Genomic DNA, 27,544 nt, shown 5'->3' on the forward strand with positions numbered 1-27,544 from the left:
TCTCCCACACGGGTGCAGGGTCCCAAAGCTTTGGGCCGTCCTAGACTGCTTTCCCGGGCCACAGGCAGGGAGCTGGATGGGAAGCGGAGCTGCCGGGATTAGAACTGGCGCCCATATGGGATCCCGGGAGTGCAAGGCAAGGACCTTAACCACTGCGCCACCATGCCGGACCCCGATAAACAATTTTTTTTAAAATAAGAAATAACCTAATAACAGATAATGCCAGTAGCCAGCTTAACAAATCTGTATGGAGCAGAAGATAATTTGTTTCTTCATGCCATGACATAAATCTTGAAGAAGTTTAACTGACTTCTCTGATTATCTGAAGGTCACTCTCTCCATTGCCATCACAGTGACCAGTAAGTGCAGCTGTAACAGAATTCCAAAGGGTTTGGAAAGTAGGAGAAGCAGGGGCAGCCTGCTACTTCTCTTAGTGGTGATTGACTGATCTAAAAGAAAAACTCATATCAGGAAAAACATATAATATTTGTCCTTTTGGGATTGGCATATTTCACTGAGCTTAATGGTCTCTAGTTGGGATGATTTAGTTGCAGATGGTAAAATTTCATTATTTTAAATGGTTGAGTAGTATTCCATAGAGTAGATGCACCAGTTTATTTATCTCTCTGATGTAAGGCAATCTTCATGTGAAATACAAGATCAATATATATACGTGGATAAACATCAATGTGCATATTGTCACCTGGAGGATCTGTATAATACAGACTAGCATATCGAGATGTGAAGATGCAATGCACTATGCAACTCTAATTCAAATCAAAGATGGACTCGCAAATAAATTGATAAGTATATGTTGACAATAAGATGCTGGATTTTCTGTCACTATATCTACAATGTCAGGATACATTTAAATAGCAGCATAATGGGCTGTTTTTTAAGGACTATACTATTGTAATAATACAGAGAAAAGCAGTGTGTAGATGGGAACTGGGGAGGGAGAGGAGGAGGGGAAAGCCTTGAGTTTCTGGAACTGCATCATAAAATAAATAAATTTTAGGGCTCGGCAGCGTGGCCTAGCAGCTAAAGTCCTCGCTTTGAACACATGCCGGGATCCCATATGGGTGCCGGTTCAAATTCCAGCAACTCCACTTCCCATACAGCTCCCTGCTTGTGGCCTGGGAAAGCAGTCGAGGACAGCCCAAAGCTTTGGGACCCTGCACCCGTGTGGGAGACCTGGAAGAAGTTCCTGGATCCTGGCTTCGGATCGGCGCAGTACCGGCCGTTGCGCTAACTTGGAGAGTGAATCATCGGACGGAAGATCTTCCTCTCTGTCTCTCCTCCTCTCTGTATATCTGACTTTCCAATAAATAAATAAATCTTTAAAAACAAATAAATAAATAAATTTTAAAAATAAGATAATTGAAATAAAAACTCCATAGCTTTGACATGGGGAACACCAGAGTAGAATGAGGGACAAAAGCAGAGAATCATACAATGTATGCTTGGAGTTAGGAACAAAGGTCTGAGCCAAACTGAGTTTCATGATCCCAAATCTGTGCCTTCTATTCTAGATGAAGTCCTGGAGTTGTACAGGCTTCTCGGAGCTCAAATCACTCACCCCAGACCGTGAGTGCAGACCACAAAGGAAACAATACTATCATAGGTCTAAAGAGCTGGTGACAGACGTCCTTCCCAACACATGTCTTACAAGTGGAAAACGGGATGCTGTATTAGATGGCTCTACTGTTGGCATTCCCCAGCAGACATCTGTGGATTCCACGGCTATGGCTCACAGCCTCTTGGTCGCTGTAAGTGGAATCAGTTTTCTCTAAGACCATCACTTAGTCCTTGAGAGGTGGAGCTTTGTCACCTGTGTGGAGGACCCGACCTGATGAAACGGAGACCCAGGAGACAATAACATTTCTCCACTAGGACAACGAGTATGTGCAAATTATTGAGACTAAAACTTTACCTGATACAGCACAGCTAAGTATTTTTACAACAGATAAAAATGATACCAATAAAGGGAGGATTTCAAGTCAGGAGTTCACCTTACTTGAAAATGAAGAAAGATTCCCTCTCATTGCAAACTTCGTGCACATTGATACAATAATGCTTCACATGTGTTCTCTGGGGTCTCTGTCCTTCACCCAAATGTGCTTCTGATAATCATTCGGCTGCCACTAAAGCAGCAATCTGAGTTGTATGGCAGCCAAGAAAACCTCAGATGCTATGTTTGCTAATTGGACATAACACTCATGCTCGGGGCAGCAGGCAAAAACGGGCTTGACTTTGCCAGGATTATTTTGGCTTCCACTGTTCAGTTACTGCTAGGTCTTCCTTCCAAATTCTCTGGTCCCTAGAGCACCTTTCCCAGCCCTGATTCTTCACCCAGGCAAGGGAAACACTTTCTGTGGGAGAAAAATAGGGTTTGCAACTGAATGGAGCTTTGTGCACCTCGGGAACTTGATCATTTAGAAATTAATAAGAACTAACTAGAACTAATTCACAAAGAATTAAAAAGTCATAAACATCAGACAATAATATTCCAATGCACCATCTTTCATTTTAAATGTAAAACAGCCCACAAATCAAATTGCTGTCAGGAAGCACGCAGGTTAACAATACAACTTTTGGTTTAATTAAAATGCAATAATCTTTAATTCTTAAGTTATGAGATGAACTCTCTAACTGCCATTTTTACTTGACACCTACAGTGAATGCTTATATCATTATAGATATTTGTGGTAAAAAGGAGAGAATGACATTGAACCCCCAAATTATTTCTGAAGATTTAGATCTTTTTCACCATATACAATTCTGGAAATACAATCATAAAAGAAAACATTAATCGGTTCCCTTTTTAGAAAAAGTTAGGATTCTTTTAGGAATACGTATATTTTGCAACAATGAACAAATATAATTTGAATTTTTTCTTTTCTTATTACTGTTTTTTCTAGCATTTACTATTTGACTTTACATCCACAACACGTCTTCAAGCCTTGCCTCATTGCTGCCATTTTACAAAGATATGTTCGTAAACTCATGGATTACATGACAGGTTAAGAGTTTATATTGCTTTATACTGGAAGCCAGAATAAACTCATGCCTTCTGGGCCAAAATCTGTTGATTCATCTTGTCTCAATCAACAGTCCCATGCCTCAAAAACATACGGAGGAAAGCAAAATCCCTTACACAATAAATGTGTGGTACTTCAGGTTGCAGTTAGTGCTAACAAACAAACAAACAAAGGCTGGATGGGCCCTGGCTTGGGGATAGGATGTGTTAGTGGAGGAGGTGGGTGAAGGGCAGGGAGTGAAACTACTCTTTTTTTTTTTTTATGGAACAAAGTCAAAGAGGGGACATTGATGAGGTGATATCAGTGTCAATCTGTCACATCATGAAAATGTGACAGCTGGCTTCAGGCATGAAAGAAACGAAGGACTGCGATTAGCCAAAGCCAGCCCACCATCTGTTCTTGCGTGTTCACGGTCACTTTCACACTACATTGGCAGTAGCTGGGACTTAGGTGGTATGTGGCCCAGAAAAGAGAAAATATTTACTACACGGCTCATTAGAGAAAAGTTAACTGACCCTGGCTTTGGCAGAGAACACAAGAAACAAAAATCCGAAAGCCACAGATTGCCTTGAGACCCTCCAGCAAGTACCAGAGTGAAAAGGAGACAAGTTAAGAGAAATCAGAAAGGGCTTCAGATACCAGGGCCTTCTAGCTCATTGAAATAACTTTGATCTCGGCTTATAGGAAAAGCAGAAAGTCCTGGAGGATGTTGAGCATACACTGACATTTACCTTTAAGTTTTAAGTTGATCATTCTGTTGGATAAAAGAAGGTGAGTTTGATATGAATTGCAATAACTCAGCTCAAAAAAATGATTCCTGTTTGGACTCACCTATGAAGATGGAGACAGTAAAGATTCATCAACTTCCAAATAAATGAAAGATAGAACTGACAGAACTTGTCAATGGTAGGAGAGTATGTGAGTATGATGTGAAGGGAGAGGAGGTGACCCAAGTTTATTGGTGTGGGCCTGCATATTTGTGAAGGTAAAAATACTGATAAGGAGCTTAAGGAAGATAGTGGGACATGTCAATTCATGACTGGAAGTGAGGAATTTAATTGGGCATTTAAATGTCTTTTGCAGTTCTAACTGGAGTTGTCAAAAACATTTACATAAATCAAATATGATACACAGGGAAGAAGTTTGAAATGGGTACACAAAGGTGGGAAACATTCATGTTTAGAAAATACTTAAGTCACCAGAATAGAATGAAAATACCTAGAGAATGGCTATAGCCTTTAAAGAGAAAAATTCAATAGCTACTTAATTTCAGTATGGGACAGATTTTGAGCTAGAAACTTTATATTTACAATCTACTACTTAGGTATTTGTTCCCTCACTTTAAAAAAAGGTTTATTTATTAATTTATTTTAAAGTCAAAGTTACAAAGAGAAAGAGGAAGACACAGTCAGAGACACAGAGACAGACAGTGACCTATTTTCCATCCACTGGGCCAGTCTTCAAATGGCTGTTAATAGGCTGGGCCACACCAAAGCCAGAAGCTTCTTCCAAGTCTCTCATTTGTATGCAGGGCTCTAACCACTCAGGTCCCCTTCCACTGCTTTCCCAGGAACATTAGCTGGGAGCTGGATCCAAAGTAGAGTAAGTGGACTTTAACTGGCACCCATATGAAATGGCAGCATGGCAGGCAAGAGCTTTACCCGCTGCCCCACAGAGCCAGCCCCATTCCCTCACTATTAACCTGAGGAAATGAAAACTCCAGCGTTCAATGACTCATCTGACTCTACTTAGCCAGCCATGGGGATCAACTAGGACTGCTCATGCCATGACATGAAAAGTAAAAACACAAATGTGTGAATGTTAGCAGGTCAACCTAAATAGCTAAAGAGATAGAATTAACTAAATAGGTGTGCCCTGACACTGATACTGTCCCCAGATATGTATCTCCTCTCTACATTTCAACTACCATGAGACGGATGCTCTTTAAGGAAACCACGAGACTGCTGAAATACGATAATGCTCACATGGTACTTCCTCATCAATTTCCTGAATTTAACAAAGCCTCACACCATGAGTAAGCAGAACATTTCTAGCCTAAGAGAAGAATGAGGAGCAACCACTTCTAAGGAGAATGGGTATAGCTAATGTGCACTGCATTTTAGGGACAAAGTTTGGATGTTCTCATAGGGCATTAAGGAAACAATACATGAAATCAGAGGGAACAAACTTTAGGAATGAAAACTAAATATGAATCATGTGAAACCACCAAAGAGACAGACACTGTTAGCCACAGTGGGAATTTTTACAGCATTGCATTTAACCTCACAAATCTATTGGTCCTACGCAATAGGTTTTGGTTGACTGACAGTCTTCAACAACTTTGTTTTCATTGTCTTCTCAAAAGTATAGCCTTTTCCAACTGCTAAAACATAACGTAGAGCCAAAAAATGCCTGATAAGCTTCTTCCAAGTCTTCCTACAGGCCAATGACCCAATGAAAGGGTCACTGCTATTGCACAACCACAAAGACCAAAAAGCAGCACAGTACTCCACACCGAAGGAACAGGGACCGACATATGCAAATGTGAAAGCTTCCATTTCCCCAACTGTAAAGCCACACCTTGAAGTAATGCCCTTCTGGTTCTGCGGAAACAAGCAAGGGGAGTTGTACTTGGGGCCTGCTGAACGAGATTATGTCTTGGCAGAAATATTTGGGTCACGCTTTAATCTGGATGAAACCTAATGGGAGGTTGTGGATGAATTACAGGGAATTGGTTCATTTCAGTTCCCTTCCTCCTTGATTCCCCATGCTTGCCAATTCCAGGAGTTACATTCCATACAGACAAAGTTCCGTGGAGACAAGTACTTACTTGCTGGAGAGGGTTGCTATAGAGTGAGTGAAAGGACATTACTCATAAAATAATAACCTTCAGGAGAATAAAATGGCACCTTTGAAGCCTGATCTTTGTCTTCCCTAACAAGAATTTTGGTTCCTTACAACTCTGTGGCTCTTATTGGGTGCCTCAACAAAAAGTGTCTTATCATTTTATTTTTGTATTTTTCACATTGCCCAGCAGAGTAACCATAACAGTGGTATGTGGTAAATGTTTCTGGAGTGGAAGAACAGAGATGATTCTGCAAGTAGATAAACCCTATCATTCAGATTCTTATTCCTCTATTTAGGAGTTGCACTAACCCTGCCTTTTCTTCCGCTTCTCCCTTGTTCAACAGACTTTAGTGACTTCGTGTTTCCAATAACATGACTGGTTTCTCTCTAGATGTACTGACATGTCAGGGACTGGGATTAAAGTACCAAAGGATAAACCATCAAATACCAAATACCTCCTTGTGAGGAATATTTTTTGTTTGGGTTCCTGGGCTATTCATTCTCCCTACTTTACTTATGTATTTATTTATTTATTTATTTGATTAGCTGAAGGTACCAGCTGAGAAAGTGAAGGAGTTGGATGACATACATAGAAAATAGAGTGGAAAAGTCATGGAGTTGAGAGGAGAAAGAATTCAGAGAAAGAAAGCTATCTGGAAAAGTTTGGGCTTCATGAGAAAGGGCCAAAGGGTATTTAAAAATTGTCATTAGTCAGGATAGAGTTTAGTGAAAAGACTGGTTAATGGGGGAAGAGAATTCTGAGGACATTTTCCTATGCCAAGTGTTTTGTTTTCCTTACAAAATAACCTTAAAAATCTTTCAAGAAATATTTCAGTATTTATTCAGGAGTCTGGCAGCTAGAGGTGTGTGAGTGCGTATGTGTGTTTGTGTGTGTGTGTGTGTGTGTTTGTGCGTGTGTGTGTGTGTTTTCTGACATTAAAAAGGCCCTTTTATTCCCTAAAATATAGGCGATATATTTTACATTCATTCGATTGATGATTTATTTTATTACTATAGAGCACACTGATTGATGGAGATCCATCATTAAAAGTGCCATGCCCAAAGAACCTAGTTTGTACCACTGGCCACAGAATCAGAAGAATATGGTGGCCACAGAAGGCAACTCTGAAACTAAAAATGTGTGAAAATAGAATAGAGTGTCAGAGGAAGAGGAGCTGCCCAGAAGGTGCTAGCAATCTGGAGACTTGTTGTAGAGGATGTTTGATCGAGCAATGGAGGAAACAGCATGCTTTCAGATAGCAGACATGGCATTTTTTTTTAAGTCTACAGGCTTTGCAAAAGTCACAGTCAAGGAACACACTCCGGATTTCAAGTTAGATGTCTGATTCTATTCTGGGGGAATTCGGTCCCGCAGACTAAATGGATGCTGCCACATCTTCTGTGGAAAGCCTCTGAGAGTTCATTGGCCTCTCTTGTGAGGCTCTGCTGGTCCTTGAAGAACTGCTCCCACTTTTCATGCTAGTCGCATTTCCACCTTTCTTGTTTCTTGTCATTTTCATGATTAAACCACAAAGAAAACAGAGATGGCATCTGAAAGCTCTCACTCCTCAGGTGACCAAGCCCAGCACCCCAAATGGAAGCCCTGGTCTTGTATCAAGGTGACACTATCTCCCTTACTACTCCTGGGGGGAGAGCTAGGAAGGTTCTACTAGGCTTCTGAATTTAGTTCCTGACCTATATGTCAGAAAAGAAATAAGGCACTACTTCGTGCGGGAAGCGCCCAGTTACAAACTGACTGCCAAGACCGTCACATCCTTCAGGTGTGTTAAGAACAGGTCACAAGGTGACTATGAGGATTGAATTGTTCAATGAAGACATTATTACCCAGCAGTTACAACAGTCAACAGAGTTTTTCAACATAGTGTCAATGTGAGATTATTCATTTCAAATAAAGTATCAATTTTCATCATTAATTTCTGTTCCTCTATATTTTTCATTAAGTAGTCATTTGTCCTTCCAAAATATAACACTGAGGCAATCAAGTATTTTTAAATACAGCCAAAGGATGTGACTGTTCACCTGTAGCTGCCTGTATGCTTAACAAGAACTCCTGGTATTATACAGTTGTTTGTAAATGATAATTCTCACTGAGTTGGGCAGCTGAGTAGAAATACCTTACAACTCCAGTTTTCTGCCCTCTATTAGTCATTAAAACAGGTGACCAGAACTCCTAAATATCTTACATGATTAATGCTCAGCAGATTGTAACAGTTTTCATCTTTTTGGGAGCTATAGAACCAATTTAAATTTTAAATTTCCGAGACTGGTGCCATGGTGCAATAGGTTAGGACCCCGTCTGTGGTGCTGGCAGCCCATTTGGGCAGTGTTTCCTGTCCTGGCTGCTGTGCACAGTCCTTCTTATGGTCCTGGAAAGCAGAGCAGGATGCTGTAAGTCCTGGGGCTCCTGAACCTATGTGGGGGAACTGGAAGAAGCTCCTTCCCCCCAGCTATGGATCCGCTCAGCTCTGTGGCCATCTGGGGAGTGAACCAGCGGATCCAAGATCTCTCCGTGTCTCTCCTTCTCTGTGTAAATCTGACTTTCAAAGAAAAGTAAATCTCTAAAAATTTAAATTTCAGTCTTTATTTGGCTTTTAACTCTGATAACCAAAACCTGATCCTATTCCTAGTACAAACAAGAGTTAGCAATAAGCTACGCTAAGGAAAAACCGAGGAGGCTGTCCTGTGCGGGACGAAACCGCAAACAAGTTCTGATACAAGTCAATTCCTTCAATAGTTCAGATTTCAACACAACTGAATCTGGAGTCGTAGTTTACAAATCTGCACAGAATTTATAGAGATGTGCTACTCATTCCTCGCTAGAGACAATGTTCAAAACAGCGTGGTCTATTGCGCACGACAATCTGGTGCAGATCCGGTGCTTTACCGTGCAGAGCTGTAACACGTCACGCTTTCCAGGGACCCGAGGGCTGACACCGCTCGGTGAACAAGGCCCGCAAAGGGCTCCACCAGAATTCCTACACTACGCAATTGTTCTTCTGTGAACTCAACCCTATTCTGAGGTCAAACGTTAAAAAAAGAAAGAAAAATCCACGAAGACCAATGGAACAATTACCTCAGAATCCTATTTCCGGTGCTTGCGCGGCCGCGGTGCCCACTCTTAAAAAGCCAGAGGACCCCGACTCCTAGAGTCTGGATGTACCAGTTTTCCTGTTCTGGGTGAGGCAAAAAGTGTCCACACTCAGAGAGTTCGGGAATTTTCGAGGGGGCGCGGTAAGGTCCACTCTGGAGACGCGGCCCCAGCAGTGCGCTCCCAGGCTGCCCCGCGGTTCCAAGCCACGCCCCAAGGCGCCCTCATGGTGGGGTGGGCCAGGTGCCTCGGCCTAGGGATTTATTCGGACAGAAACTGTTGCCGGTTGTACATTTTTTTGTACGATAATTATTCTCATGTTGTTTTTATTTATTTATTGATGGCAGACAGAGGGCTGGGGGCGATTCGTAGTGAATGGAAATAGAGAAGAAAGAGCAACTTCAACTGCAGCTGGCAGTTTATTGCATTATCATGCTATAGTAACTGAGGAATTGTGCAAAGTAGTAACTGTTGCTAGATCTTCAGGCCACGAATCAAATGTAAAAATACTGAAACTAGAAATACTGGAAGCATTGTTCCTTACTTCTAATATCATCCCCATTGTAAATATCGCATTTGATCTGATCAGACCGGATTCCTGATTTCTCCAGTTCTAACAATTTTACAGTGTCTTTTCACTTATGTTAAAGATTAATATCTCCCATTTTACATGTAAGTGTACCTTTAATTCTATCACTTTTATTTTGTACTTCTGGAATACTCAATTGAAGTTACTAACCAATGTTTAGGCTTTCCACCTACAACCTAATAAAACAGAGGCGATCTGTGACTGCAGCGGCGCGCTCATATCTGCTTGGTCTGTTTTTCAAGAAAGCCTGGAGTTGGACAAAGATCGCAGTGCAGTGGCTCCTGATTAAGCTGACAATACTTGCTGAGTTCCCTACGGTACAAGCGGTGACTTGAAATTACATTGCAAGGTAATTACATTGTAAGGTGCTTAGGCCCCAAATTCAAGGTGTCATCCTTGCCTCTTTCTGATTGTCTCCCTTTCCTGTCCCTCCCTAGCACCAGCCAATCGGCTTGCCTCCACCCCTAAAAACATCAGTCCAGAATCTGATGCAATGCCACTTAAATTGTTCTGGTCCAGTCCTCCAACCCCATTCCAAATGACTTCAGTAGCCTTCTAACTATCCTGCTGTCTTTGTGTCTACCCTGTTTTCCATGTTCTACCTAATAAATAAAACATGCGACGCATTCAAGCTTTGCATCAGACAGATTAGCAATTTTACAAGTATAATTCAATGTCAAATTCCCAGAGGATTCTTGGCTTCGCTTATTTTAGGCATGCACCTCTGAACCAATCCGTCTGAACCGGGAGACAGTATCACTTGATCACAACGTCGTTACTCAGGCTCATCATTTTGGCAAGAGGACCTATTTACAAAAGGGGGCTTGACCAAGGTGTACCAACTAATTACCATCTCTGTTACAACTTGTGAATAATTTAAAGTCAATATTCTGTTAAATAGTGCAGTGAATCAATTATTGACTTCTACATATCCTTTGGGATTCAATGAACTGAACCAAAGCCAATAAAAGTGAATGCCACTGGGTGAGGTGAATTTGGCCTACCTTCCAGAAAGATTTTGCCAGTAAATAATTATTCATTAAGATACCTGTTAAGTTTATGTTATTCATCACAGAGAGCCTCCAGTGGGTCCTCTAAGACAGCACCTTCGTTAGTCTGGTAACTTTTACACTGGATTACCAGGAATAGCAAATGCAGGACTGTTAGGAAGTCTCTGTGTCTACTTCCTTCCACTGCCAGATAATGCTGATAGTTTACTGGAATCCCTGTGTGTGTGTACATTCTCTTATAAAATATTAAAAAATTTTATTCAATTAAAAAATTATTTAGGGCCTGGCAAGGTTGCCTAGTGGCTAAATTTCTTGCCTTACACACGCTGAGATCCCATTTGGGTGCTGGTTCTAATCCCAGAGGCCCAGTTTCCCATCCAGCTCCCTGTTTGTGGCCTGGGAAAGCAGTCGAGGAAGGACCAAAGCCTTGGAACCCTGTACCCTTGTGGGAGACCTGGAAGAAATTCCTGGCTCCTGGCTTTGGATCAGCGCAGCTCTCGCTCAAGCTGTTGTGGCCAAGTTGGGAGTGACTCATCAGAAGGAAGATCTTCCTCTCTGTCTCTCCTCCTCTGCATATCTGACTTTGCAATAAAAATAATCTTAAAAAATGTATTTATTTTAAAACATTAGGGAGAGAGATAAGGAAAGTTAGAGAGAGATTTTGTAACGGTGGTTCACTCCCCAGGTGGCTGCACAAGTCAGGGCTGGGCCTAGCGGAAGCCAGCAGCCAGGAACTGCTTTCAGGTCTTCTACAAGGGTGGCAAGGGCCCAAATACGTGGGCTCTGCTCCCTGCTTTTCTCAGGGCTTAGCCAGGAGTTGGATCAGAAGTATTGCAGCCACAACCAGACCTGGTGTCCATCTGCACCACTTGCATCCCAGGAGGTAGCTTCACCTGCTATGGCAAATGTCAGCTCCAGTTTGCTTTTTTTATTTTCACTGCACTGCTTAGTGCAATCCCAGTCCAGCTAAATGTAATCTATATATTATTTGCTGGTGGTTTGCTATTGTATAATCATGTTCTGATTCATTCTTTAATAAGCACATAAAGAAGAATTCCATCTGGGCGAATGCTACTTGCCCAAAGGCAAAAAACTAAACTTTTGAATGACTTGGAATCAACATATTGATTCATTCATGAAAAGGAAACGTTGCTGGGAAATTATAATAAGTAAAATCCTCCTCTATGCTAAAGTGTACAATGAATAATATAAATTATTATAATTTCTTCATACTCCAAACTTAAAAATTTTAATTTCAAATGAAATTTCTAAATTTTAATTTACAGTTGATAAAAAAGCATTTACCTAGTAGAAATATCACTGCTCTGAACATGTATTAATTTTTATATTTGCTATGAAAAAGGCAGCCGTTGTTGGGTACTGATATTTTAATCAAGTGGATTTCATGGAGATCTTGGGGAGGATGGATTCAACGTTCATTAAGCTAACTATTCATGCTCATCTAAAATTCCACAGTCTTTAACAACATCTGTAGAAGGTCAACATCAGCTCATGATCTAGTGTCAGGGTAAGAAAATAAAAATATAATATAATATAATATAATATAATTTGGAATATATATATATTATATACATATAATATATATAATATAATTTGGTATATATATATAGGGAGCTGTTTTAAATTGGTGACCTCCTGACGTCTCTTTCATTTGAATGACTCTGATAGAATGGGAAATTGACATTTTTCAGTATTGACAGAGTGCTACGCAATGTAGTGAACTCGTCTGCTATTTCCCCTGCAGTGTATGCTTAACAAAGCCCAAGGAAGAAGGCAGTTTGAATCTTATTTAACATATGAGCAACATGACCTTCAGGAAAGCCACAATTTTGTACATACTCCCAGGGCCTAGATTGGCATTTGTGGCTTTCCACTACTATGTCACAAGAACTCTCAAGGAGGAACTGTCCGTTGTCCAGAAAGTTTCACGATCTGATGATGACAAGATTATCTAACACAGTCATTTTAGACCTATAGGAAGAGGGTGGTGTTGCGGCTCAGCAGGCTGGGCCAGCACTAGGAGGGCTGCATCTCACACCGGCACAGGTGGGTGTCCTGGCTGCTCTGCTTCTCAACCAGCTGCCTTGCTAACACGCTTGGAAGGCAGAGCTGGCTCAAGAACTTGGAGGTGCAGTTCCATGTTCCTGGCAATACCAGGGGTCATTGTAGTTACTTTGGGGAGTGAACCAGTAAGATCTTTAGGCCCCTCTGAATAAATAAAGATAAATCTCAACAAAATCTTTTCTAAAAAGTAATTTAAATAAAATCTAGATACAGTCTCACCATGAAAAGGTGAGGCTGGGATTTGCTTTATGATTTGGCGTCATTTCTGCTGTTAAGAAGCTCTCTAGGTAATTCTGATACTTCGTTCCCTACTTCATTAAATGCTCTTACCAGCTCTGTTCCCTAGGTGGGTTTCGGCTCCTTTGGCTTCAACTGCGCCAGCGTCCCTGTATTTCCAGCCGATTCCTGGCCAGGTCAATGCTTTCTAAATTCATCACAGTCTTTCAGTTACTTGTTTAACGTTTAGGTCGCTCCTGGTTGACTGTGATAGGCTTGCTGCAAAGCTAGAGTTGCCCTGTTAGGTCTTCAGTACATAGCACAACGCCTCAGAGCTGATAACGTGCATTTCAGAGAACAAAAGTCCAGGGCTTCCTGGAAATAGCATTTTAAAGTCTTCCTATTTGTTTTATCGTTGCTCCTAGTGAATTAGTAAATGTTCAGCTACAACACAACTTTTCGGAAGTTTCAGCAAGTGTAAGACACCCTGCAGAGTATGCGGAAGCTCCGTGAAACTACATTTCCCTAAATGCTCGAGCACCCGTCGTCGTTGATTTGCTGGCTGTTTTGAAGACAGGTCACGTCTGCCAATACTTTGGGGAGAATTTCAGCGGCCCGGGCAGGAGGCGACCAATCGCAGAAAGGAGGCGGGAGCATGTTTTGGGTTTGGAACAGAATAAACCCCGAGCAGCTGTCGTGAGGCTTTTCCCTGCACCGCAGGGGGAGGGAAGCTGTTTGCCCGCAGACTGCCAGGCCTCCTCGCGTCTCCTTAGAACTCAGCTTTCTCTGAGTGCCTCCTGCCTCCCGTTCTCTACGCCCTTCCTGCCCGTCTGCCTCTCTCCACCCGCCCTTGTAGACCGCCCCCCAGCAGCAGGTTCGCTCCCTTCCTCAACTTAAGCCAGACGAGAGAGAGAGAGAGAGATGGGGACTTGGGAGCAGAAACTTATTTCCACTCTCCCATGCAAGCGTGGGGAGCCTCCCGCTGCACTGCTGACTGGATAATCAGCGCACGCAGCTTCAGAAAACGAGGGGCGGCAGGGGTCCTCCGCGCCCACCGCCCGGCTACGGGGGGACTCGGGGTGCCCGGTCGGGTGTTCGCCGGCTGCCTGCGTGCAGCTGTCGGGAGGAATCCGCGTCTGCTCTCGGGGCTTCTCTTCTTCTCCAGTTCCTCTCCAAGCGTGCCATCCTCTCGCCATAATCGTCGCCAAGATTCCCTCGCAAAACCGAAATCCCAATTAGTCCTAAACAAACGTCACCCGGGAAGCAAAGACTGTGTGTACGGGCCTGGCAGCCAGCGGCTGGGGAGGGACGAGGACCTCACTGAAAGGGTTGAAAGCATAAACCTTCACTTTCCTGAGCAAACGTCAAAGGCAGGTTCTCTTGCGGCTTAGGTTAGTCGTCCCCATTTGCGCCATGCCAGCTGCCGCGAAGCAACAGCTGCGTGCTCTGGCAGCGCCATTAAGGAGGGAGCAATGTAGCCAGCGTCTGGGATTTTCGAAAAGGATCCTTCCGAAGCCGGCTCGCGCTCCGCCGGGGGCTGAGGGGGTGGGGAGGCTGCGGCGCGCCTGCGCATGCCCACAGCCCGGCTCGGCCGAGGCCCAGCAGCCGCCACCGGCGCTGTGACCGCGGCCGCCGCTGCCCGGGCGGGGGTTGGTGCCGTCAGGCGAGAGGGAGCGGCCGCGAGGGGAGCGCCACAGGCGGCGGCGCCTCCGGAAGGAGCCGAGGCGGGCCGGCGGAGCGAGGCGGCCGGCGGACGACAGCCACAGCCCGGGGCTGCTTGGCGTGCGATGCCGGGCGGGCAGCGGCGCTGAGGCGGCGGCGTGTGTGTGTGTGTGTGTGTGTGTGTGTGTGGCGGGGGGAAGGCCGATCGAGAACCGTCGACCCTTCGGGAAGAAGAGCGGGAGGACGCGCCGCGGGAGTGCGGGGTCCGCGTGGGAGAGAGGACTGGCGGGGCCGCGGGCCATGGACGCGGCGGGGGCGAGCCGAGGTGGCGGCGCGGCGCAGAGCCCGCCGGCCGCCAGCTGAAGCCGGGCACAGCGGGGCTTCGGGCGCCGTCGCCGCCGCTGCTGCTGCTGTTGCTGCGGTCGCTGCTGCCGCCGGCTGAGGAGGAGGAGGAGGCGGCGGCGGCGGGCGAGCGGCGGCCGCCCGGGAGCGCGAGGGGTCGCCTCGCTCCCGTCGTCGTCGCAGCATTTCCTGCTCGGATTATCTTCGGCTCTTCCCCACCCCGGCACCGAGCCCGCCTCCTCGCCCTCACTCTTCCTCCCGTCGGAGGAGCTGCCCTCGGCCCCGGCCCGTCCGCCCCTGCCGGGCACCCTCGGTGCCTCCCCTCCCGGACTGCGGGTTGAGCTCCGCCGAGACCATGAGGAAATTCAACATCAGGAAGGTGCTGGACGGCCTCACGGCCGGCTCCTCTTCGTCGTCTCAGCAGCAGCAGCAGCAACAGCACCCGCCCGGGAACCGGGAGCCCGAAATCCAGGAAACGCTCCAGTCCGAGCACTTTCAGCTCTGCAAGGTGAAGGGAACGCGCATCCCCGCGACGCCGTCATCGGGGAGTCGGGGTCTTTCGGGGGGCACTGAGGGCTGGACTGGGGGGGATGCCACGGAAGAGAGAGAGCAGTCCGTAACCGTAGCTCTAACAGAGGGCTGGCTCTTCCCCTGGCGAACGTTGATGTGGGGTTGTTTTGGACAACGGGTCTCGCTGCTTTTCCTTGAACCCCTCTTCCCGTTTTCACATACAGCAGTGGGTTCAAGGTTGCTTCAGACGCATTATCTGATGTTTAATTCGTCTTCTGACACTGCTAGTAAACATCGGAACGCTTTTAGGGCTAAACATTTGAATCTAATTCACGCACTTCCAAGTTTCCTTTGGAAATAGTGTCTAATGGATATTGTTTATCAGAATGCCGAACCTGCTCAACCAGATCTGTGTTCATCACTTTTCCTTTAAAATGGGTTTGAGCAGCGTACACGATGAAATCGCAGGGTTTTTTATTTTTTTGTCACTGTGTTTGTTTAAGAGTTATTACTGTTATTTTTACCAATTAATGGCACTCCGAGTGCCATAGCATTCTGTAATTGAGAAAGAATGATGCAGCGAATTAATTCACCCATTGCTCCGTAAGCACTACAAAACTTGTCTTGGGGTTAATTGCTGCCTTTCTCATAAACAGCCACTCGATCCTGTGGCAGAGTTTCTTAAAAGTGTACACGTTTTGTCCCAAGTCCCTGAAATTATCGTGGAATTAATCGCAAATTGCAAAAAAATGCGAGTGGATGTTGCACTCGTTTTCATTCTTTTACGTTTGCAAGATGTTGGGGTGGAGGCTCAATAATTGCTTGACCAGATTCTTTGGCTGAAGTGATTATATGACAGCTTTTCCTAGGAAGTCCCATGATTTAGCATCCAAATGCAGGAATGATGGAGGGGCTCCTCTTGGAATAATGCACACATTGCGCTCTTAACACAAATTGCAGAATCTGGCGCCTGTGCAAGCTTTTGCGATTTGGTGTCTGACTTAATATAGAAAAGTGTGAGATTTTCTTCTACGAGAAGCAAAATATAAAGTGTCATACCGAGATTTTTTGCTTGATTCCGGTTCCCTGTCGGTCACTTTGTTCATGCAGATTTCACTCTTTGGGTTAAATTTTGAAGCAGTAAATGCGTGTGTCTGTGCTTGGTTGTAGTTGTGTCTGCATTCTAACGCCTCGACTGACATGTCTGTTTTTCCCTTGCGCTGGATGCCTCGGTCGCTGTGATGTCACTCACCCGTGCCTAGACTGTTCGCCATGGATTTCCCTACCAGCCCTCAGCCCTGGCCTTTGATCCTGTGCAGAAGATCCTGGCAGTGGGCACGCAGACTGGTGCTTTAAGGCTGTATCCTTTCCGTGATTGTTTTTTTTTTATACTGGGTGCTCCCCAGTCCTTCTGTGTTCCTGATTAGTTCCAAAGAAAACATTTTTTTTTTCCTTGTTTAAGTCAAAAGACATGGTATGTTGCTGGTTTTCGCCTCGGTTATACTTGTGGCTTGTATGTTGCTGTGATATTTTTGTGGTTTCTAGCCAATAAATGTGGATCCGCCTAGAAATCTAAAGTTCTGTCCTGGTAGTTACTTTCTGTGCAAGAGGCTAGAGCTTTCCAAGGGCAGACATAAATGTATGTGCAAATCCTAGTGATGTATTGGAAGGGGTGTGTTAAGGGTAAGTTGTGAAAGATGGGGTGTGTTCATGCTGCTTGTTTCTTGGAGTGTTGTGCATGGTAGACATTGAACATGAGACCTGCGTGTTATTCTCATGAATTATAGATTTGATTTGAATTTGAGTGTAAGTGTTTCTAAATGTCCATCTGGAAAAATCATTAGCAAAACACAAGTACTGTAGGTTCTGTGAGTAGCCAGAAAGGGGCAGTATTTCGTGAAGTTTCAGTGTTTTTGTATATTTTGTATTCTGCACATTTTTCCCCTTACAAGTGTACGTTTGTTGTTTGTAATATTCATATGTAGTTGTGTGCTGACGTATCAGCTTAGTAATGACTCTTTCTTGGTTCTGTGTTAACTGCAGTACTTTTGTCATGAGCATTTCCTCAAATACTTTAAAAAATGAGTTTCAGGATCATTAGTGTTATTCTGAAAAATGGAGATTGCCTTTCGCTTTTCTACCGCTTAACTTGGAAATAAAGTTTGTATTGCTTTCACTATAGCTTTTCACTATGCATAATCTGAATATTCTTATTTTTAAACCTAAACAGAGTTTTTTCTTTATAAATGCTTTACTTAGCTATCTGTAGGATATGTGCCTCCTATATTATTTAGGAAATGTGTTGATAATAGAGAAGAAATCACAAGGTGATCTCAGTAAACTATCAAAAGAATGGGCATGGGCCGGGAGCTTCAGCCCTCTGCATTTTAGATTTATCTGCTTTGAGTCATGCATTTTACTCCTGATCCCTCAGACTTACTTTCTCTGGTATCAGGACACGCCCACATCTTGATTTACTGTGCTATCTTTAGAACAGAAATAGTCTGCTCACCTGTGTTGGAAGTGAAGTCCATCGTACATAGTAAATATTAGTGGTGCAGTCCCGCCTTTTTCGATACCTACGTCTGATGACCTAGATCTGAATATGTTCATTTCTGAGACAGTATGTCTAAACTGTTCTTTCCCCAACATTTTACGGATTTTAATTCCTGAATTTGATGGTTAAGATCTTCTACTTTAGATTCATGATGATAAAAGTGAAGTTAAATTTCGTCAGTGTGAGGATTGCGTGTTGAGCAGAAGCTCTACTAACAAGACTAGTGCATTGTTCTGGCCGAGTTCTTGGGAACTGAAGGCACATTTTGTTTCTCCAAGAAAAGAATTTCATTACTGGACTAACAAAAACAGAGTGAAGTTGAACTTAGTTCAGTTAATTTCTATATTATTTAGCTCTTCTTTTAAATAGGTTCAGTTTTTACTTTTTTCCCAGTGTTGTGTCAAGAATTTCATATCATATTATTTTGGTCTTTTTAATAGCCAATCTGGATCTTTTACAACTTGAAATAATACATGACTACCGCTACTACTAAGAGTGGTTTTACAAAACAACCAAAAGCTCTTCTTAGACAACACTTTTAACCCTAACAACTTTGAATAATTGTCAAATTGACATAAAAATTGTTTGTGAAAAATCTAATGCCAGTTACTGTTAAAAGCCAGAATCAATTATCAAGTCACTAGATATGTGACTTTTGGCATATGTGTGCAGTTACATATTACATGAGGAAAAGTGAACCTGTATTTTTAGTTTGCAATTATTTTTCTCATTGCCTCCTTGCTATATTTAGAATGCAGACTGGAAAACTGGTTAGCAAATCTTTTACATTCCCTTTTTATGAGATTTTTATCAATGTATTAGACTGGTAAATTGGCTTGACTACCAGTAATACCACTTGATCATTCTTTCTGCTAGGCTCAAGGAGCAGATAAGCTAGTGTATGTTACATATTGCCACTCTGATTTATAGAAAATACTAAGGCATTTTAATTTTGATCTTGTTTTTCATTTATGTGGTTTAAGATATACGTGTTTTCTCTGTTGTTTTTGAAACAGGATATCTGAATTTATAGATTTTACTTCTGAAGCCTCATACTGGTTAACGTACAGATTATTACAACTCTGTTACCTTTGACCTTTTATGTTTTTCCCGACTGCAACTGGTTTCTGTTTGTCTTATCTCCGTTGTCTTACTATTACACTTGTGTAGTCCATGCTGTAAGTATCCTAACGGGTGTCTATAGGGCAGAAATATATTTTTAGGCAGAGTCTTCTCTTTCATTTAACCACAGATAGAAAGGAGATGTCTTCAGTAGAACTGTGGTGTTAGAATTCCAAATCCATGTTAATTTGACAAATTAGAGTTTTTCTAAGATGGAGATCATATTAAATTTGTCTAGAGTTCAAAATTAAGTACTACGTGAGAAAATTATATGGGATGTCTGATTTTTGTAAAAATTAGTAAAGCTCTGAAGACTTAAATAATTCTAACCAACAGTAAAACAAAATGAATTTAGTGTATCTGCATTAACCTATAGCAAAAGATAATATCACTGTAAACACGCACAAATGCTCAACTTTCTGGACTTTTGGAGAGACTATGAGGTTGAAAACATAATTATTGGTAAGCAAGAAAGTGCCCTTTTATATACTGAGTCATACAGTAGTGATATGATTTAATGACCTTAATTCTGTTCTTCTATGTCATTTTGGTTCTTAGGAGCAAATTGAGAATCAGAGCTATTGGAATAAAATAATCCATTGTTTATTTCAAAGTGAATAAGTGAAAGTAAAAACACAATATAGTTTTTAACTAAAGAACAAAGGCATTCTTAATAATTCTGCTTTTTTCTTTATCTGGACTTCTGGATTTTTAGTATGATTTTGAATTACATTGTAATATAATACAAGCATGGTCTACCCAGACCTTGTTATTAAAGTAAAATTATGACTACTGTAACAAGGACAGTTTATATATTAGCCTTTCAAAAAGAAAGCCAAAGAATAGGATTTCATATTTAATGAGTTTTTGTAAAAACTTGTGGTTTTGATGAAATGGTTATCAACTTATCATCAAAGGACCTAATTGTCTGAGTAATGGAAAATGCTGTGTAATAGGCAGTCTACTTTGATGAGTGAGGCCTGAACTGTCTTTTTAATTGCAATGTAATGTTGCTGGATGCATTATAGAACATTTTTTATACCTTGGAGATAATTTAATAAGTACCTATTAAGTGTTGAACAACATTAGATCATGTCACCTGAAATTTGATTTTTGTCTTTTTATAAAATTGCTTGTTTTACTAAGATTTTTCTTTTTCTTTTTTTTTTAAGGCAGAGTGACAGGTAGAGACAGAGATAGAGATCTTCTGTCTGTGAGTTCATTTTACAGTTGGCTGCAAAGGCTGAGACTGGGCCAGGCCAAAACCAGAAATCTGTTACTTCATCCAGGTTTCCAGTATGAATGACGGGGTCCTAAGCTCTTGAGCCGTCTTATGATGTGTGACCATGTACATAAGTGGGGAACTGGATTGGAACTGGAGAAGAAGACTTGAACTGGTATTGATATCGGATGTTGTTGTGGCAGATAGTGGCTTAACCTGTTGTGCTGTAATGGTGGGCCTAACCGGCCTGTGAGTTCATTTTTTACTACTATAACAATTAAGAGGCAGGGCTAGTGTTATGGCATAGCTAGTTAGTCTTCCACCTGCAGTGCTAGGATCTTGTGGGTACTGGTTCAAGCTGCAGCTGTTCCATTAATGATGCAGTTCCCTGCTAATGTGCCTGGGTAAAGCTGTGGAGGATGGCCCAATAACTTGAGTCCATGTCCCCATATGGGAGAACTGAAAAAAGCTCTTGGCTCTTAGCTTCTGCCTGACCAGGCTCTAGCTATTGCAGATGGTTGGGGATTGAACCAGTGTTTGGAAGACTTTTCTCTGTCTCTTCGTCTCTCTCTATGTAACTCTGCCTTTTAAATAATTCAATCTTTAAAAAAATTGAAGGTACTTTACTAGATGATTTCTTCAAGAAATTCTGGGATTTTCAGTAACTAAACATTATATGTAGTATAAAGGAAATGGAAACATGACCTTTCAAAAACTTTCCCATTTGAAGTCAGAGTTAGAGTGAGAGATCTTCCATCTGTTGGTTTACTCTCCAGATGGCCTCAACAGTTAGGCCTGGGCCAAGTCCAAGCTGGGAACAAGAAGCTTCTTCCAGATCTCACATGTAGGTAGTAGGAGACCAGTCACTTGGGCCATCTATCACTGCTTGTCCCAGGCCATTAGCAGGGATTTTGATCAGAAATAAAGCAAACAGGCTAGATTGCCTGGGATGCAGGCGCTGGTTTTACATACTATGCTACAACACCAGTCTTGAAGTTTGCTTTACATAGTAAAATTTTAGAATAGCAAGAAGTGGGAAAGTCACTCCAGACAAGGAAAACAGTATGGATAAAAGTATAGAAAAGGGAATTACCATGGTGGTTTGGATTATAGTAAGAAGGCCGAGGAACAATGATCCCAGTTGAGTTGGGGGGAGAAATAAGGAACCAGTTGTTGACCTTGAATGTTAATCAGAGGCATCTGCATTTAGTTAGGGAGCCTAGTTTTGAAGGAGATGATGACAGAAGGGCAGTATGACTTTTTGCATAATTAATAGGCCAGTGGTGCCATGGATGAAAATAAAATTTACCTCAAAGGTGACCATTAATCACAGGATAGTAACAGTGGACCCAAATGAGGTGTGGTATGATCAGGGATTGGGGAAGATTTTGATTATTTGTTTGCTTAAAATCTTGGGGACTAAATAAGGAGATAATGTTTTACAAATAAAACATTGAAGCAACTACAAAACAAATTGAACCGCAATCCCTGCTCCAAGTATTTACTAGTTTAATAGGAATTGTAACCATATGCAGTGACATGGGCATAACATGTTCTGTGAATGCTATTGTTAATGTGAGAGTTTTTCTGTGGTTTTAGTTTTCAAGTCCTTCATTCATGTATTTCAGCAAACAATTACTGAGAGGTAGTTTGGTGCAGGCATGCATTGTGTTTGAGGGCTTCATTCTTTTTTTTTTATTTAATAACTGTTATAGTCTTTCAAGCAGATATCTTGAAAAGTTGTCTTTGAAATGGTTATATTCTTCTCAACTACAAATTTGTTAAGTTTCTATTCAGATGTGATAAAATAATCTGTGGGAAAGTTTCTCACATTAAGTACTGAGTAAAAGATTGCTTAAGGACTGTCTATACTTGTAAGATAGTATTAAAATGTTTTGACTTGCAGCTTATTTTATAGAACATACTACTAAAATATTTTGAAATGTGTTTTGTTTACAATTGTTTAAAGTAAAATTGTTTCAGTAGAATTTAGTCACATTTTAATGCACTTCTCTTCCCTTCCATCCTTTGATTCTTAAGGGAGTTCTATCCTCATGGAGTTCTAGCTGTAGAGGAGAAACAAATCCTGAAGTACTTTAACTTCTTTGCTCTTAAGCTCTTCCTTAAAGGACTTGGCATAAAAGGAAGACTATGTACTGTATCAGGTAAAAGTGCCAGGATGGAATTCTACAATTGGAGAAATAGGCACATTTAGTTTAGAAAAAAACAAAACAAAACAAAACAAAAAAACAAAGGAGGTCTACCTGGAAATGTTTGATTTTGCAGATAATTTCTTGCGCAAAGATACAAAATATGAAAGTACTGTGTCTGAGAGAAAGCCCTTGCCTGGGAAGCCTTTCTGTGTTGAGTTAGATAGATTTTTATTTTTGACAGGTATTATTTATCTCTATTTTGTGTTACAATTTAATTCAAAATAAAAACTTGATTTTATCAACCTGAAGTAAAAGTCAAAAGAACTTTGGAAAAACTATTTTATTGGAAATTGTATATTCCAGTCTACAGACTTTGTATGAGTAAACCAAATTCTCTTGTTTCTTTTCTTTCTCTGTGACAAATGATGGAATTGGGCTGTATGACTTCTATGGGTCCTTCTAGCTCTAAGATGTTAAAATTATTTTGTGTAGGATTTGAGAGTTCTCTGAATTTTATCTGTGTAGGATGAGCTTCTAATTGATTATCCTTAGTACCTGTTAAAGATGATGGACTAATAGTACTAAGGTCATCGCATTGTGGCTTTCTTTGTTTTCTGTCTGTTGACTGCATTCTTAATTGAAGTCAGTAGATGCATAAGTCTAAACCTTTGTTTACAAAAGTTGCCTGGAAAGATCATGTGAATGAACACAAATGTTTTTCCTTGAAGCAGTAATTCACACTGAATAGAAAGATGGGTTGTAGCGTTTCCTTTACTTAACAGATTAGATCTCATTAGACATTTTAGAATAAAGGTAACACAGTTTATTTTCCTTTCCTGTATGTTAATGGTTGTGATATAAAAGTAGAATTAATTTACAATAAGAGTAGTATTGAGTACCTACTCACATGATTTTATTACATTTTTTATAATAAGCATATAGAGACTTCTTTGAATTGCTGGAATGTAACTTGGGTACTGAATTTTGTAATTATATAGTAATTTGGAATATTTGTGGTTAGGAGTATACATGTAAATAATTAGACCATGTGGTTGAGTATCACTTTATGAAAGATGACCTTTAGGTGTTAAATTTATTTGGCTTTAACTGTATGCATTGGCAGATGAACATTTTTTACAAGGAGAAAATAATCAGAATGTCAGTATTGATTTATTTCAGTGTTTGCCTAAATGGGAATTTATTGACCTGATTTGACATATTAATATCATCAGCAAATATAGTTCATATTTTGGGATTATAGATTAACAAAATAGTTTTTTGTTGTTGTTATTGTTTGACCAAAATGGATATTTGTCTGTTAAAGATTGTAATTAAATGCTGTGATGGGATGGACATTTCCTTGTATATAACCTTTTAGATTTCAATATATTTCATTAAAGTAGCATTTAAGGTTAATCCCTTACTATCAAGCTTCTTGGGAAGTAATAGCAAAGTGATTATTGACTTGATCATTAGGAAAAAAAACCTTAGAATTCATAAAACTATAATCAAGGCTGCTAAAAGGTGCCTGATACAGCTCATCCTGTAGTTGCATGTGAGATGCATTATTCCACGGAACAATGGGGCTTTCCAGGGTAATTCAGACTCCCTGTGAAGATGATTCAGGTTTCTTTATAATGTGGTCATTTTTACTTCAAACCCATTTATAATTTTTATTTGCAGCAATAAGGATAATTTAGTGATCTTCCATATATATTGTCATGCTAAATGTTTTTAAATTTAAATATGTAGCAGACATCTAGTTTCAGATCTAACAATTCCAGTTGCTTCACTCTTATTCTTCTAATATTTAATTTTAAGGAAATTTCTGAAATTCATCACCAGTTTTGCTGTGTTTCAGCTTAAAGAAATTTTGGCCACTTTTTTTTTTTTAAATATTTATTCATGTACTTAAAAGTTAATCCGTAAATTACTGTCATGGCTGGATCTTGGCAGATCCAAAGCCAGCGGCCAGGAGCTTCCTCTGGTTCTTTCATATGGTTACAGGGGCTCAAATGCTTGGGCCATCCTCCACACTCTGCTCCACCAGCACATTAGCAGGGAGCTGAATTGGAAATGGAGGAATTGGAACTCTAGCTTGTACCCATGTGGGATGCATGCTCTGGCTTTATCTGCTATGCCTCAGTACCAACTCTTATTAGCTCTACTTTGTATAACGTACTCTATTCTGTTTTCTTTTTTTGTGGGAAGAATGTAAGCTGAAAGGAGAAAGTAGGATATATAATTAATAGAGTTTACTGTATATTACTCAAGTGTCCATAATGGGCCATATTTTAATGATTCCTTAAATTTAGAATTAACTTTTCCTACTTTGTGTAATTATTTTTTTCCTTCTAATATTTGCTTATTTATGTATTTGGAAGGAAGAGTTATGGGGTATGAGGAATCGTCCATCTGCTGGTTCACTGTCCATATGGTTGAGTCTGGAACTCAATGTGGGTTTCCCTCGTGGCTGGCTGGGGACCCGGTACTTGTGCCATCTTATACTGCCTTCCCTCGCACAATAGCACAAAGCTGGATTGGAAGTGGAACAACTGACCCTGTCCTCCATTCTTGTTTAAATAATTCTTGAATTTAGAGCTCAGGTTCTTTCTGTGTTGTATTTTTGGTTTGATTTCATTCCAACTTCCAAAACATTTTGCCAACGTTTTTGTAGTTCAAATTTAGTTTAAATCTTTTCATTTATTTTGGAGAGAGACACTGACAGAGTGATAATTGGTTTCCTCTGGGTCCCCTTGCAGATGCCCAAAGCAGCAAAGGCTTGAGCCAGGCTGAGAGATCCAGACACATAGGCTGGACAGAGACCCGGTTATTTCAGCTGCATCCCAGGTTGAGCATTAGAGGAGACTGGACTCAGAAGTGGGGCTGGAGTTTGAACTCAGACACTCAGACAAGGATGTGCCTGTTCCACAGGGGGACCTTATCTGCCCTGCCAGATGTCTGCCCTTCAATACCATTCTTTAAAATAATATATGAAAGTCAAATGTCAAAAATTAGTCCTCTTGGAAATTATAACTAAAATACCTGGTGATATGTTCTCTTAAAATAAATTGTCAGCATTAATGTATGAGAACATGCAGTGCTGTTCAAAGTAATGCAGATTTGCAAATTCAGTCACTATTCTTTATTTCCTAAAGAATCTGGAAATTAGACAGTAGTCAGTGTAAAATTACAAGATCAAGATGGAATATACAAATTCTGATGTAATAAGTTAGTATGTTCTCTCAGTTTTACTATATAGATGAGTGTGTTTTTGTATATACTCACTTAAAGCAATAAAGATTTGTCCCTTTAGAAATCAGCAAATGTTTTCTTTAAAGGTCTAAGTAATAAATTATTTTAGGCCTATTGATCTGACAACTTTTCAGCTTTGTCCTTTCTCAGAACAAAAACAGCCACCAAACAGTATATTAAAAAAATTAATGTAGTTTTTTTTTTTCCTTTGTTAGTTCTGGCTCGCTGGCCAAAGGTTGCCGGTTTATCAGGCTGCCTTGCTTTTAAAGTGTGAGTGGAGAGGAATGTAAAGGGAAGACATACCGACATTTTAATATTTAATGTTGATTAAATCTGAGCATTTTGTGCAGTGGCGCTGGTGCAGTGATCAGGACACCAATGTCCCATATGCAGATGTCTGGTTCAAGTCCTTGTTACTCAAGGTCAGCCCGGCTTCCTGCTAATGTGCAGCCTGGAGACAGCAGGTGATGGCTCTGGCTGCATCCCTGTGGCCCACTGGAGACCACATTTGCTTTCTGAGCGTCTGTCTTCTATTGGGTGCCATCCTGGCTCTTGTGAATATTTGGGAAGTGAATCAGCAAGATCTCAAAATAGTTAAAATATGTAAAAAAAAAAACATAAAATTCATAGATTACACTTAATATGTCAATTGAAACTTAATTTTATGCCATAGTTTTTTTTTTTTTAAGATTTATTATAATTTGAAAGGCAGAGATAGAAAGAGGAAAGCTTAGGTTTCAGGGACGGAGACTTCCTTGTGCTGATTTACTCCCCAAATGACCACAGTGGCAAAGTTGGGCAGGCTGAAGCCAAGAGCCAGAAACCCCAACCTGGTCTCCCACATGAGTGAGAGGGAGTCAATAGCTTGAGCCATCTTCTTTTATTTATCCAAGCACATTAGCAGGAAGCCGGATGGAAAGCAACTGAGACTTGATTGACTGCTCCCATATGAAGTATCAGTATGTATCATAGTGCTGGACTAAATCACACATTTTAAAGTAAGTGAAAATAAGCAGTATTACTTAACGAAACATAGTACTCCATTTCATCTGTCATGTTCATGTAAGTGCGTGTGTTTTGATTCTGTGAAAGATTTTTTTTCCTGTTCAATTATAATAATAAAAAGGTATTTAATTAGGCATCTGTCTTTTGTGAATACTTCAGTGGTCAGTTTTATTATTCAAGCATTCAGATCATCCTAATTTTGGTTAAATTGTATTTATATTTGTGATGTATTTTCGTTAATATCATATAAGTATATATAATACATAATGTGTATAATACATAATACATTTAGGTAAGCGTAAAAGTCAACATGAGCATTTTCCTAAAGTATTGTGATTTTTTTTGGATGCATGCAAACTTTGACCAACCATAACTCATTTATAGGACAAAATATAAAAAGGGAATAATGTATTTAGATAGAAAACTAGACAAAACTATAAAGAAACAAACTTAGTGCCTTCTTTAGACTCAGGTATATTACATGCCTCTTTTTTTGGAAAGGATAAAACAATGACTTTAATTGGAAAATTAAATTCAGTTTGTAAAAAATTGGTTTGCCCATTATTTGTGTCATTTTTTGGCAACAGTATACAAAGGTATAGCTTTGTTCAGTAAATAAACTTTATTCTTACACACAACCGCATGACAAACTGTTACATGCAAAGCTTGTCCTTATATTCATTGATACTATGGTTATAACATGAGAACGAATCTGGGATGTCAGGATGCTTTAAAATAGGGGACAATTTAAAGTTTTTAGATTAAAAAATATCTGATACATTTGCTGCTACAATAATCTTCATTTGAAAAATATAATTT

The 27,544-nt window shown here is 40.8% G+C and overlaps 1 protein-coding gene and 1 long non-coding RNA gene across 8 annotated transcripts in view; one reads left to right on the forward strand and one right to left on the reverse strand.

Annotated features, from left to right (window-relative positions):
- LOC121145978 overlaps window positions 1-9,174 on the reverse strand; it is a 134,739-nt gene extending 125,565 nt beyond the window's left edge. Inside the window, exon 1 of the long non-coding RNA XR_005882131.1 lies at window positions 8,983-9,174. This is a non-coding gene — a long non-coding RNA (uncharacterized LOC121145978). The remainder of the gene's footprint in view (window positions 1-8,982) is intronic.
- A 6,081-nt stretch (window positions 9,175-15,255) lies between these two features.
- STXBP5 (syntaxin binding protein 5) overlaps window positions 15,256-27,544 on the forward strand; it is a 171,959-nt gene continuing 159,670 nt past the window's right edge. For all 7 annotated transcript variants that reach the window (XM_040965605.1, XM_040965608.1, XM_040965609.1 and 4 more), the window contains exons 1-2: window positions 15,256-15,409; window positions 16,674-16,771. In XM_040965605.1, the coding sequence (XP_040821539.1) occupies window positions 15,257-15,409; window positions 16,674-16,771 (251 nt within the window). In that variant the 5' untranslated portion in view covers window position 15,256. The remainder of the gene's footprint in view (window positions 15,410-16,673; window positions 16,772-27,544) is intronic.

This window comes from Ochotona curzoniae, unplaced genomic scaffold, assembly GCF_017591425.1.
Source record: "Ochotona curzoniae isolate NIBS_2020 unplaced genomic scaffold, NIBS_Ocur_1.0 scaffold_3890, whole genome shotgun sequence".
Taxonomy (NCBI): Eukaryota; Metazoa; Chordata; class Mammalia; order Lagomorpha; family Ochotonidae; genus Ochotona; species Ochotona curzoniae.